This window comes from Anabrus simplex, chromosome 2 (genome assembly GCF_040414725.1).
Source record: "Anabrus simplex isolate iqAnaSimp1 chromosome 2, ASM4041472v1, whole genome shotgun sequence".
In the NCBI taxonomy this organism is placed as follows: Eukaryota; Metazoa; Arthropoda; class Insecta; order Orthoptera; family Tettigoniidae; genus Anabrus; species Anabrus simplex.
In genome coordinates this window covers 884,074,540-884,089,579 of record NC_090266.1, presented here as the reverse complement: position 1 = coordinate 884,089,579, position 15,040 = coordinate 884,074,540, and the positions used below count along the sequence as shown (strand labels likewise).

General features: G+C 38.5%; 1 protein-coding gene across 1 annotated transcript in view; it reads right to left on the bottom strand.

Moving 5' to 3' along the window:
* Positions 1–15,040, bottom strand: part of LOC136863722 (zinc finger protein 236) — a 795,935-nt gene that overhangs the window by 367,925 nt on the left and 412,970 nt on the right. The window contains exon 16 of the mRNA XM_068226059.1: positions 12,608–12,813. Coding sequence (XP_068082160.1) covers positions 12,608–12,813 — 206 coding nt within the window. The remainder of the gene's footprint in view (positions 1–12,607; positions 12,814–15,040) is intronic.

The window sequence follows — 15,040 nt, the reverse complement described above, 5'->3', positions numbered from 1 at the left end:
CTATTGCCAGCACACCTGTGTAAATTTTCCTTCAAGTATGCTTCTATAATTATTTGAGTTTGATTTTTATTCTTTCTTCCTTCAGAGTGGGCCAAGATTTTGGAAGTTCCCCCTTCAAATATTTTATTAAATAATTTAACAATGCCTTCTTCACCACCTTCTTCCAAAATTTATTAGTGATGCCCAAAATAGTTCCTGCTTTCCCTTTCCTAGCTGTCTCTAAGAACTCTCTTACTTCTTCTATCAATATTTCCTATCCAATGTAGGTACAGCACATCCCAACCCTCCCAATATTTCACTCCCTTCTATTTTTGCTCTCCACCTTTCTTAATACCAATATGAATGGTCCGTTACTGGACATTATAAATTTTCCAGCTAACTCATTCCTGGTTGCCAGCGTTTCACCCCAGTGTGCTAAGTTGGCTCATCAGTTGGTAAATAACACACCCACCAAGACGCACGGCTAGTGCATACCGTGGAGGCCACTGCGTAGGCTACTTGGATCCACTGGCAGTGCCAATGCACTATGGGAGACTTTGTCTCATTACCAAAAATTGATTCCTGCCTGGCCATCAGATGATACAGATGTTGATTCCCATAGGGAACCTAAAATAATTGAGCCCAAATTAGCACATTGGGGAAAAACGCTGGTAACCAGGAATGAGTTAGCTGGAAAATTTATAATGTCCAATAACAGACCATTTACATTGGCATTATAAATTTACTCATTCTGGACAAATATTTCAGGTTCCCTGTGAGAATCAATGCCGGCCCCGTGGTATAGGGGTAGCGTGCCTGCCTCTTACCCGGAGGCCCCAGGTTCGATTCCCAGGCAGGACAGGGATTTTTACCTGGACCTGAGGGCTGGTTCGAGGTCCACTCAGCCTACGTGATTAGAATTGAGGAGCTATCTGACGGTGAGATAGCGGCCCCAGGTTTGATACTGGCTCAGTCTGGTGGTGTGTGAAGGTGCTCAAATACTTTAGCTTTGTAGCGGTAGATGTACTGGCATGTAAAAGGAACTCCTGTGGGACTAAATTCCGGTACCTCAGCGTCTCTGGAAATTGTAAAAGTAGTTGGTGGGAAGTAAAGCCAATATAATTTTTTTAAATTAATTTTTTAAAATCATAATGTATATATAAATATTGTTGTTGCACCTGCAAAAAAACACTATGTGAAATATTTTAGCTTATAACGGCCTGTAAGGTTCTGTCATTTAAGGTTCAACATTGTGCAAATATTATCAAGGAATTCTTGCTCTCCATAATATTTGTAATGTGGGTCAGTATATCTCCAAAACTATCATCATGTAGCAGTTTTCACGGGCACAACAACGATATGTATAAAGATATATACAGAAAGAAATGCTGGATACTACTCAAGGATTTCATGACAATGAATCCAGCAACATACAAACTGATCAAATAACTCCACTACAATTCCACTTAGGCATAAATTATAAAATAACAGAAATAACAGATAAAATAAGATAAAATCCTACTTAGGCATAAATTATAAAATAACAGAAATAACAGATAAAATAATAGGAATAACAGAGATAAAAATGATGATACCTGTTACTTAAAGGGGCCTAACATCTAGGACATCAGCCCCTAATGGTATGAAATGACACGAAATGTAATGACAATTTAAAAGTCCAAAATTCATCCACTGACCAGAATTCAAAACATGATGATGAAGAATGAATGGATGAATATGAATTTAAAATAATCAGTGGATCCAACTCAATACTGAAAGTTAAAGGTAATTCCAAAATCGATCCAGTGACTAGAATTGAAGATGACGATAATGAACAATGATTATAAACTTAAAACAATCAGTGGATCCAATCTGCAATGCCCCACCTTCTCAGAAACTATCTTAAAACAATAGTATTACTGCCCAAGGGACTGCTTCTACAAGAACAATCCTGAATCAATGATGTTTGTTGTCTAAAGGGTATTTCTCATGTTGCGATACTAATCAAAAGTAGCATACACTCACGGTGTTCCACACATTATGGTATTACTCACAAGTATTGTACGTTGCACAGGAACAGCGATAAAAATAATACGAATAACTACAGAAATGTGTAGTTACACTAAATACGCTAATAGATAGACAGAATATTATTATTATTATTATTATTATTATTATTATTATTATTATTATTATTATTATTATTATTAATACTACTACTACTACGCACAAAGAGAAATGAAAATTGCTGTTGGATGTTGAGATATCATAAGTATTACACAAGGATTATACAACAATAAAACAAGACACTATACAATAAAATAGCTTCATTACAATTCTAAACTGCACTTAAGCCTATCCTAATTAAAACAGGTTAACTGAAGTATTAGAAATGTAGTAAGAACTGAATTCCTGGAGAGATGATGATATTGTTTTTAGATCTCAGTAAATACTTTTACTGTTTTTGGAGATGCCAAGGTGCTGGAATTTTGTCCTGCAAGAGTTCTTTTACATACTGGTAAATCTACCAACACAGATGATGATGATGATGATGATGATGATGATGATGATGATGATGATGATTGTTGTTTAAAGGGGCCTAACAGGTAGGTCATTGACCCCTATCTACCAACACCAGGCTGGCATATTTGAGCACCTTCAAATACCAGTGGACTGAGCCAGTGTTGAACCTGTCAACGTGGAGTCAGAAGTCCAGTGCTCTACCATCTGAGCTACTCAGCCTGGCTTCCTAGAGAGAATTTTTGGCTGCTACACAAGAGTCACACAATAATAAAGCACTAAATGATAAAGCAAGGAAGATATTTTTGTACCGTAATAAAATAACTACACTAAAATTCAAAACTGCACCTAGATGAATATTAATTCCACTAGGTTAAGTGAAACAACAGAAATGTAATTAAAACCAAATACTTACTTGAGAAGTTTCTTTCCCTACAAGCTAACAAAAATGAAAACCACCCTTAAATGGTGAATGATTGAAGGTGTAAACTACAGAGTATGCTGGAGACTTGGGACTACAAATAATTGGAATACAGTAATCAGCTGATTATTATTTGTGTGTTCTCGACTACCCTATACCCTTCGTTTTTGTCCACATTCCAAAAGTTCAATATTTGAATACAAAGAGCAGCAGGCAATCACCAAGAATCCAAAGACTTAACTATTCTGCCAGTGAAATTCTGTACATTCTCTTGAACTTCATGTTTCAAAACAAAATTTACAAGCATACAAAGTTATTTAATTGAAGAAATCATTATCTTAGTGATAGTTTGAACGGATCTTGAATATCTACAAGAAGTATCATGTCTATTGGCTGCCTGCACAAATATAAAAGCTGCAGAAGTTACAACTCCTTATAATAACACGTACTTGTAGATATTCTACCAACAAACCTACAGATATTTAATAAAAATATGAATATTATTTCCTATTTTCCCCAATCCAAAATTTAAACGAAGTGAACCTAATCTACATGACCTAGAACAGTTAATCTACCGAGCTTAACATAAAATTTAAATAAATATCATCATCATTGCCCCCTGCCCTTCCAGCTGAAACTGGGTGGGGGTAAATATAGTTCTCCTCTCCACCATTCCCTAAATAAATATCACTAATTCTAATATCTACCAGCAAACACTAAACAACAATATGTATAGCACTAAATGGAACTAACTTATCACTATGATAACATAAGGGCACTTTCAACACAAAACCATTCACTAGCGTCCAATATGGAACACACACATGGAACAGAACACACTAGTAGAATATTAAACATACAGCTATTAAAAATGATGTTAATTAAATTATGAAACCAGTTGTCTGACATATATCCTTTCCTTTTAAGCAATTTATCTGAAAATAAACTGATAATTAATTTAAATGTGAAAAGAAAAATCACTGTCATAAGAAAAAAGCTGATATTAACAACCAACTCTTAGTATTTATTTCAGTCCCTTGTCATATGTGGGTCACTTACAAAGTCATGGCAACTATTTTATTTTAGTTGTTATATAAACATTTCATTATACACATGTGAAAATACATAACGTACTTTACCAATCACGTATATAAGTATATAAAAGACAGGATCATTACAATAAATATTTGGGTGGAGAAAGGATCAAGAGGGTATGATTATTCTGTATGTTTTTCTTTAAGGCAACAACTACCGCTATCAGTAAGGAACAAGATATTTGTTTCAATCATATTTCCCATAAACTGAGACTATAAGTAGTTGATGGAAGAAGTGGAGAAATGTGTACAAGCTACAGAAGTAATTATGAGAGAAATGAATGTCTAAGTGGAAATGTATATGAGGCATTTAACAGTTGAGTGTGTTTCTCCCACATGTTGGTCACCATAGCTGGATGGTTAACCCATCCATCTGAAGGGTGAGGGATTCAGGATCTGGTCCCGAGGATAGGCATATCTTCAACTCGAGAATCACAACTGCTTTAAGAGAAGCTATCCTTTAAAGTACAGTAAACTCCCAATTGTCCATGCTAATGCAGACCTGAGGAAGAATGGATAATCAAAAAATGGAAAATCTGCAAAGACAAATAATGTAACTTAACATGAAATTCACACAATTGTTTAAAAATAATGCAACTTATAAAATACAAAACCCATTAAATTACATTTCACACTTGATTTGCTTTTGGTAATTAATCATTCATTTTTTCTGTTTCAATTTATCACTTGTAATTTTTCTTATAGTAGTAGTCATTTTCTAGATAGACAGATCTTTGTAATCGATGATGATGATGATGTTTGTTGTTTAAAGAGGCCTAACAGCTAGGTCATCGGCCCCTAATGTATGAGATGGAACGAAATGACATGATAATAACAACTTCAAAATGTATCCATTGACTGAAATCTAAAATGAATGACAATGAAAAACTGACCATGAATCCAAAACAGTCAGTGGATCCAATTCACAATTCCTTATTTTCAGAGATGATGCTTCTTGTCCAAAGGGGTCCAAATCCAAGATCACCGGCCCCTCATAATACTAATCACTGGTAATGCAGATCCATGGTGTTTCTCCTATAGTGGTGCTAATCACAAGTAACGTAGACTCATGGTGTTTCTTGCATGATGGTACTAATCATAGGCAATGCATATCCATGGTGTTCCTCACATAAAGGCACTACTCTCAGTCATTGCAGACCCACAGTTTTCCTCACATAGTAGGGCCACGGGCAACGGCCAAACCCATGGTGTTTCTCACATAACGGTACTAATCACAGGCAATGTAGACTCACGGTTTTTCTCATAAAGTGGTACTACTCATAGGTAACGCAGACCCATTCTGAACACAGCGGAACCGACTGGTGGAATGCACATGATGACACTTACTATAAGCAACGCACAGACCTGTAGTGTTCCTTGCAGAATGGTACTGCTCCTTTACAATGTAGACCCATGGCTTTCCTCGCAAAGTAGTACTAGTCGCAAGTAAGGCTGACCCATGGTGTCTTTCACGTAATGGTACTATTCACAAGTAGCTTCATTGTTCTAATGTCATCATCCCTTGGTCACCCCTTTTAGTCACCTCTTACAACAAGCAGGCGATACCATTGATGTATTCTTCGTCTGTGTCTCCCACCCACAGGGGGCAAAGAGAGTGAGAGAGAATGAGAGAGACAGAGAGAGAGAGAAGAAAAAAGTGATCCAACATTTCAAGAAATGAAGTACTGGACAAAGAAAGACAAGGGCCACGAAGGGTGTGAAAATGAAAGACTCCCTAGACCTCGAACCCTCTAATACCGTTGGGGTCGGAAAAGAACAAGAGTTGACCGATGGAGGTCGGACAGGATAAATGAAATTGAAGAGCGTGGCACAAGTAAGTTGAAGCAATGCCAGGACTTAGCTAAGGGCCCTGTGGTCACTATCCCACACTTCCAAGTTGAGAGCCCCTGGGGTCCCTTTCAACTGTCTCTTACAACGGGCAGGGGATACCGTGGGTGCATTCTTAATCTGCGTCCCTCACCCATAGGGGGTGATCTGTGTAATCAAAGGAGTTTTGCTGTGCATACTCCAACAACACATAGATACATTTCCATGTCTCAGTGTGAGCAACAAGGGATTCCTTGACTGCATTCTTGTCACTGTCTTCCTCTAGCACACACTGTTTACTGTGCTTACTATGTCTGCATCACTCAGCTATTCTAACCCTGGTTCTCATGCATCACTGTTCAGTCATTCACAAACCCACATCCTCACAACTGTTTCCTTAACCCTAGAACTGCCAAACGTCGTGCTTGCGACTCAATAGAGTGTCACTACAGTGCCAATGCCGCACGTGTGACGCATAGTACATGCATTCGCTTAATCAGTCGTAACATCCTTTATCCTTCACTTACGCTACTTTAATAAGTACGGCATTGAAGAGGAAGATTCAAGTCTTCCATCACACATTCCTTACTAGCCGGACATGACTCAGTCAAGGCCAGGGAAGGTATAAATTCAGCTACTCTTTCCTCATCCCCCTGTCGTCTCAGTTGCTATGATTAACTTCACGCTCGCTCGGTGTTCCTGTTAGTTTCTGTGAATATCTTTCGTTATCTTTCAACAGATTGAGTTTATTCTTAAATTGTATCTTTTGAAGTGTAAACTTTCACCATGGATGATGAGCTACGTGATTCAACGATATTCACGAAGTTCTTGAAGGTGATTGGAATGCTTCCTCTTCCAGCGATATATTTTCTTTAGCTGATGATTCTTCTGAGAGCGGAGAAGAATATATTCCAGAATCTGAAGTTGAAAGAGATTCCGATGAAGAGAGTAGGCCTGCTGATGTTTCATTGGAAGATATTGTTTCCGTAACACCAAAGTGGTGCAGGGTTTATCCACCCGAACCGGAGTTCGATGTTTCCGGGAAGTTCAGCGTAAGGGTTCCTGGCATTTTGATCTGTCCGCCCCGAAACAGTCCACCTGTTATGTATTTCTACTTGTTCTTTACGGATTTGATTTGGAAGCTCTTGGTGAAAGAAAGTAATGACTATGTGGCGAAAAAAAATTAAAGACATTCTGGAGAAATGAAGGCCTTTTCTCGTATGCGAACCTGGTTTGATGTAACTGCCTCCGAAATGAAAAAGTAAAAAAGCCATTCTAATAAATATGGGGTGCACCATGAATGCTATCATAAACTGCAGCATTTCTGAAGGCCTATGAGGCACGCAGGAAAAGAAAACTCTCCGACAATGACTCCCAGTAGTGCTTGGCGGCTGATGGAACTGTGTGCAGCTCGGAAATTTTCATTTTTTTTACGATTTTATTTTGTTTTTACTTGTGATAAACTAATATTTTTAAAAACTAGAATAAATTTCGCGCGTATCGTATATAGTGATTTTTTAAAAATGAGTGGTTATTTATTACTAATGGTGAACTTGAAAATGCCGGCCCCGTGGTATAGGGGTAGCGTGCCTGCCTCTTACCCGGAGGCCCCGGGTTCGATTCCCGGCCAGGTCAGGGATTTTTACCTGGACCTGAGGGCTGGTTCGAGGTCCACTCAGCCTACGTGATTAGAATTGAGGAGCTATCTGACGGTGAGATGGCGGCCCCGGTCTAGAAAGCCAAGAATAACGGCCGAGAGGAATCGTCGTGCTGACCACACGACACCTCGTAATCTGCAGGCCTTCGGGCTGAGCAGCGGTCGCTTGGTAGGCCAAGGCCCTTCAAGGGCTGTAGTGCCATGGGGTTTGGTTTGGTTTGGTTTGGTTTTTGGTGAACTTGAAAATATGAGAAACACTTTTTTTTTAGCTTTCCAAATTTTTGATCGCCTGATACGCACCGGATAGGCAAGTAAATGATCTAATACTTATACAAGCATCTTAAATAAAGCTTTCTGAGTAATATGGTGTGCTGCATGCCTAACTTTTCTGCACTAAACGTGCTTAAATTTGTTAAAAACATAAATGTGTAATATATGCGAAAATCGCCTGGTATTTAGGGAAAAACACTCGGCACTTCTAGGGTTAACATCAGCAAGATTACTGTTAAATTCATCACTATTGAAGCACATAATATCAGTTTCAGCAAATGGTATTTTTTAAATTTATTTTTTATGAGTAAGCTGTTGTCATTATCTTCACACTATCACAGCCTTACAATTCCCATGAATTACACCGAGTATATTAAGGGATTTCCAGAAAATCCAAATGTCACAACCTTACCAAATAAGTTGTTTCATTAGGTTTGACCTATAATACTGTCTTACATCCTCAATCACATCTCGATTCATCGGCAGTATGAATGACGTAACACACGGTGGTAGATATTTCACAAAACTCTGACCATCTTCAGAAACACAGGATGTTTCACCTGGATGACACAGTGTATATAAGAACACCTCCATTAGGTAATCCTTTTGCCTCTAGATATCTATGCACAGCAAAAACAAACTTTGAATGAAACCAGTCGCTGAAAATTATGCCATCCATCTACGCTCCATTTTGATGCATGTAATACAGCGGGAGGTTAATGAATCCTTTTAACATCTATGTTTTTATTTAATTTTCGAATAACGAGAGGTTTCAGTTTATGTTCTCTTATTGAATTTGCATTTTTAAAAAACCAGATAACATATCTTTACTGGCTTTATGTAGGGAAGCATGTGCTTCAGGTTGAAAGGTTATGAGTCTATATTGGTAGGTTCCTCCACTGGAGCACAGCCTCATCAGTGTTACAAAGTTCCTCTAGCTATTCTATAAAAGTAAGGAATTCATCAAAAAAAGCTTTCAGCAGTCTTTTCGTTAGCACTCAATATTTCTCCCTGAACTGCCATTCCTTGAATTTCATAGCAATGTTTAAACCTAGTAACCCAACCTGAAGAATCATTAAGTTTCGTTACAATCTTTGGAAGTTTGTGCAGTTCTCCCACTTTCTCAATTAATATGGAACCTGACCTAGGAATTCCTTCTGCTCTCTTTTTTTCTAGCCACATATACATAATTTCATCCAGTCCCGCATTAGTCGAGGTTCTTATATCTTACGCTGTAATGGTCCAGCCTGGCTATCTGTTCTGCATGCAAGTTTCAGTAGTTTTTCTTTGGGTTTCTCTAAGTCCCTGGCTGTCTGGATTCCTATATTCTACCAAAATCATTAGAGAATCTTTGCTGCTGATTAACTTCCTTTTGGCTAGTGGTTTAACATCACAGGAACCCATGGAAGGTTTTTTGTGATGAAAGGATGGGAAAGGGCTAGGATTTAGAAAGTAGCAGCCATGGCCTTAATTAAGGTACAACTCCAGCATTTACCTCGTGTAAAAATGGGAAACCATGGAAAACCATCTTCAGGGTTGCCAACGGTGGAATTGGAATCCACCATACTCTGTGTGCAAGCTCACAGCTAAGCAGCCCTAACCGCACGACCATCTCGCTCGGTGATTCACCCTTTTCTAATCTGTAACTTCTAGCTTTTTTCCTATAGTCAGAACAACACGTGCATTTTACATCATGTATTGAAACTGCAAACACAGTAGTAACTTCACAAACAATGCAGAGTGTGAAAATGAATTACAATCCCAATAATGAATTATTTAATCCAGACACTGCAGACTCCCTGCACTGAGAAAACCTGTTATCTGAGGGCTTCTCATAGTGAAATGGGTGAAAGGCATGGTGTGAAAAGACATCATTTTTACAGTTTGAGATAAATTACGAAGCATTTACAGTACTTCTTTGAAACAAAGTTCAGATGTGGAGAAAATAACTTGTCTGCATCTGGTAGCATGCACTGCAAGCCATGCTTCATTTACGTACACCTGCAGGATCAAACTTCAGAACAGTCATTCATTATTTGAAATTATATTGTTGTTATTATCATCATCATCATCATCATCATCATTTTGTGCTGCCTTTGCAATGGACATATAGTGAATTAGAAAATATACTTCTGTGGGTGGAAAGCTGCTTTGAATCAGCACAGTGGAGCTTCCTTCTAAAAAAAAAAAAAGAGATGTTACCAGAACTAAGAACAGATAATTCGCAAACTGGATAATCTGAGCACTGATAATAGAGTTTGCTCTACAATTTCTTTTTTTTTTTGCTAGGGGCTTTACGTCGCACCGACGCAGATAGGTCTTATGGCGACGATGGGATAGGAAAGTCCTAGGAGTTGGAAGGAAGCGGCCGTGGCCTTAATTAAGGTACAGCCCCAGCATTTGCCTGGTGTGAAAATGGGAAACGGAAAACCATCTTCAGGGCTGCCGATAGTGGGATTCGAACCTACTATCTCCTGGATGCAAGCTCACAGCCGCGCGCCTCTGCGCGCACGGTCAACTCGCCCGGTACTCTACAATTTCATTGTTTACAATAATTACAACCATTATGTTAAGATGGATACTGTTACATACCTTTCACATTTTATGGTTATCATGAGAACTGCGGTCTACAATAATTGTAGGATCTATCCAAGTTTCATGTCCCAAGGTATATACTCACTCAGTCCTCAGGCTTCTGAGGGACGTGAAGTTCCTGTGCCGATCTTACAATCTTCTTCCATCCTTTTCGATCTTGAGCCTGCTTTTTCCAGTTATCAATTTGGGTGGTCCGGCATACCTTGTTGATCTTCATCCAGGTGCTTAGGGGTCTTCCTGAAGGTCTTTTCCCAATAAGAGATCCCTTGTATAGATCTACTGGTGCTCTGTTATCCTGCATCCTCAGTACATGTCCAGCCCAGCAGAGTCTGTTGGATTCTATCACACCCATTATAGTGTGTTGTTGAGAGAGGGTGTAAATTTCATAATTAAATCTTTTCTGCCAGCTTTGAGAGATAGGATCGAACCATGGGCCAAATATTTTTCTATAAACCTTTTCTCAAAGACTTGGAACTGCTGTTTCTTGGTTATACTCCATGTCTCAGAACCATACAGAAGTACTGGTCAAATGATTGTATTGTAGATAATCATTTTTGCATTCCTTGTTAAAAATTTGGAGCCTAATACAGGGCTCAGAGTAAAATGCCTTATTTGCATTCTTAATTCTAGCTTGGTGTTCCAGTTGCCTTCGGTTTTGCTCATCGATTAATACACCAAGGAATTTAAACTCCTTTACGCTTTTAAATATATATTTCCCAATCTTCAAAGGCAATCTGTCAGCCACCCCATGATTTGGTCTCCGTACAACCATGTAATGTGTCTTTTTATAATTTACCGGTAAGCCAATTTTTGCTACCATTTCCTCTAGTTCCACAAATAACTGCCTAATTTTGAATTCCTTGCGGCCAATAAGAACAATATCATCTGCATATGCAAGGACTTTATGCTGTCCCCCCAATATGATGCCAGCAGGTACAAGAGCTAATTTCCTGATCATCTTCTCCAGTGCAATGTTGAATAGAAGAGGAGATAGCGCATCCCCTTGTTTCAGACCAGTTTATTCTGGAAGGAATTTGATTTTCTGCCCTTGACAAAACACAGCTAACATTACCATCCATACACAGTTTGCACATGTTAATTAATTTTATGGGAAAGCCAAACTCCATCATGATGTTCCACAGCCCTTCTCTATGGATTGAATCATATGCCTTGAAGAAATCTATCAACAGATAATGAACCGACTCCTTGTGTTCCCACACCTTATCATTAATAGTCTTAATTACGAATATGTTGTCTGTAGTGGATCTGTTACCACAAAAACCTTTCTGATAGTCCTCAATAACATTTTCAGCAAACGCTGTAAAAGATTAAAAGACAGAACTTTGTAAACCGTGTTTACAAGAGATATACAACGATAATTTTGAAGTTCTTCCTTACCCCTACTTTATGCATTGGGACAATAAGTGATTCCTACCATTCTTTTGAAATAACTTCATCATGCCATATCCTTAGAATGATCTTATGTATGTATATATTTAATAAACTCAGCAAGAATGTTGTCACTACCTGAAGCTTTATTGTTTTTTAAATGTATAATACTCTGTAATACCTATTGATATGATGGCTCTGGTATTTGTTGTTCTGATGGGGAACTAGATGGTTCACCAATACAGGTTTCTGGATCATCACAATTCAGCAAGGAATCGAAGTATTGTCTACAGTAATTTAATAATTTGTCCTGATCAGCAATTAAATTTCCAGACTTATATCTCATAATACTCGACCTTGGTTGAAAACCTTTTTTGTCCTGACAGTGTCATACATCTTGCAGATGTTCCTGTTTCTGTAGTCATCTTGGATTGATTCTATTTGTCGTCTCAGGTAGATTTCTTTCTTTCTATGAAATAACTTACTACATTCTTTCTGTTTTTCTCTGTATAGTTCCTCAAAATCTACATTCATATTAGACTGCAGTCACTTTATTAACTGCATCTTGACATGCCTCATCGAACTATTTCTTGCAGAGAAAATACGGAAATTAGAGCATATAGTCACGTCACACATACAAGTAATATTATATCACTCAAACCAATAAGCAAAAGAAATGCTGAAAAGAAATAAACTTTTATATTCCAATTAAGAGGTATTTTTACAAGAATAACCATAACGAAAAATAAAAGGTTCATGTAACTTCATCTTAATATACTTGATGATGACTGTATTAATACAACATTATGGAGGGCAGCTTCTATCAAATCATTTCACTTCAAGAAAAATACTCACCATTTTCAGTAATGATAATAGGTTCCTGTAAAGTGACTTCAGGAAGATCCACCATTTCCTCCTTGTTAGGTCGATTACTCCTCCTCCTCACCTGAAGTCCTAAAGCTTCTTTTGCATGACCTAGCATATGAGTTTTTCGACGACCTGCAGTTCGGAATGTTTTGTCACATTGATGGCACTGGAATGGTTTATTACCCGTGTGCAGCCTAGAGAACATACAAGGGTAACAATATCTACATTACAGTTAAGAAGCCCTTCTTCAAATAAACATACATACATACTTCATTATAGTTATTGTGTCTTTCAGTATTCAGTCTGCAAGCCTCAGTAAATTTTCTATATGCAACCACAATCCTCTATTTGTAACAACTCGGTGGCATCATTTATTTCCCAATTATAATTATTATTATTATTATTATTATTATTATTATTATTATTATTAACATCCACCATTTCCTCCTTGTTAGGCAGATTACTCCTCCTCCTCCTCCTCACCTGAAGTCCTAATGCTTCTTTTGCATGACCTAGCATATGAGTTTTTCAACGACCTGCAGTTCGGAATGTTTTGTCACATTGATGGCACTGGAGTAGTAGTAGTAGTTTTTTTTTTTGCTACTTGCTTTACGTCGCACCGACACAGATAGGTCTTATGGCGACGATGGAACAGGAAAGGGCTAGGAGTGGGAAGGAAGCGGCCGTGGCCTTAATTAAGGTACAGCCCCAGCATTTGCCTGGTGTGAAAATGGGAAACCACGGAAAACTATTTTCAGGGCTGCCGACAGTGGGGTTCGAATCTACTATCTCCCGAATACTGGATACTGGCCGCACTTAAGCGACTGCAGCTATCGAGCTCAGTAGTAGTAGTAGTAGTAGTAGTAGTAGTAGTAGTAGTAGTAGTTGCTTTACGTTCCACTAAATACTTTTACGGTTTTCGGAGATGCCGAGGCGCCGGAATTCAGTCCTGCAGAAGTTCTTTTACGTGCCAGTAAATCAACCGACATGAGGCTGACGTATTTAAGCACCTTCAAATACCACCAGACTCAGCCAGGATTGTAACCTGCCAAGTTGGTGTCAGAAGGCCGCCTCAACCCTCTGAGCCACTCAGCCTGGCAAACTCTTATATTTAAACCATTAGAAATAGAGTCTAATCATCATCATCATCATTATCATCTTTGTTTCCCTCTACTTTTCTTACCTGTTATGATTCAGTCCATTATTCTCTTTGGTAGCCTGTCCTCCTCCATTCACCTCAAATGACCCCACTCCTGAAGCTGGTTTATACATACAGCTTCATCCATTAATTTCATTCCTTTCATGTCTTTAACTCCACATTCCAAGTACCCTCCTGCCATTCCTCCCTCCTGTTTGTACCAGTTATCTTTCTCACTACTTTCATGTCTGTTACTTTTCATTGCAGTCTAGCCTAAGCTCGCAAAGTGTGCAGACATGCTGAGTCGAGTGTGCCAATAGAGCGGGAGTGGAGTGTGAGCAGTAAGTGCATGAGGGAAGACAAGAGTGAAGAGGAAGATGATCGGTGTGGAGCAGTATCGTGTGGAGCAGTATAGGGTAGTTATTGGAAGATGGCAGGGGAGATGGAAGAAAGACACAGCCAAAAGAGAGGGAAAACAGAAATAAGTATGAAGGGTGAGATGATATTGGTGGTAGCCATGATTATGGTACTGCTAGTTATAGAGGGTGTGGAAGTAAATCCCGGCCTGTCTTCCAGTGGCAACATGAGCTGAGAAGATGTGGAGTTCATAAGGAGGGTAGTAAAGGAGGTTGTGGAAGAAGTATGCTCATTTGAACAGATAAAAAATATGATTCAGAAACAAGTGAAAGAGTTTGAAAATATGAGGCAATAGATTCAGGGAAAAACAGACAAAATAAACCAAAGTGGGAAACAACAAGAGAGAAATTGTGTCACTCAAAGAGAAAATAAGGAATATGGAAGAAGAGGTGATGAAGCTGAGGGCAGAAATAGAAGACAGTATCTAGGAACGCTGGAAGAAATGCTTATTTATATATGGAGTGCCGGAAGAAAAAAGAGAGGACAAAGTGATGACAATTTACAAAGTTGTAGAAGTCATCCAAAACCGAATAAAATTTAACTTCAGTGAAGTGGACATACACAATGTGGAAAGGATAGGTAAAGCACAGGGTAACAGGCCGATAAAAGTGAAGTTGTTACTCTCCCTGATGGCGGAAATAGTGATAAATAACGCGGGTAATCTACAGTGTACAAAAATTTCGATTAAGAGGGACATGGTAAGAGAAGGGAAGGAATGAAGAATGTTAAAAACCCTTAAGAAACATTTAGTAAGGTCCAGACTTCAAGGATTAAGAACTCACATTAGGGGTCAGGAATTAGTGGTAACCAAGGGCCAATGGACCAGATTTTGGACAGTGATGAAATTATGGGAATTAGAAGAGAAT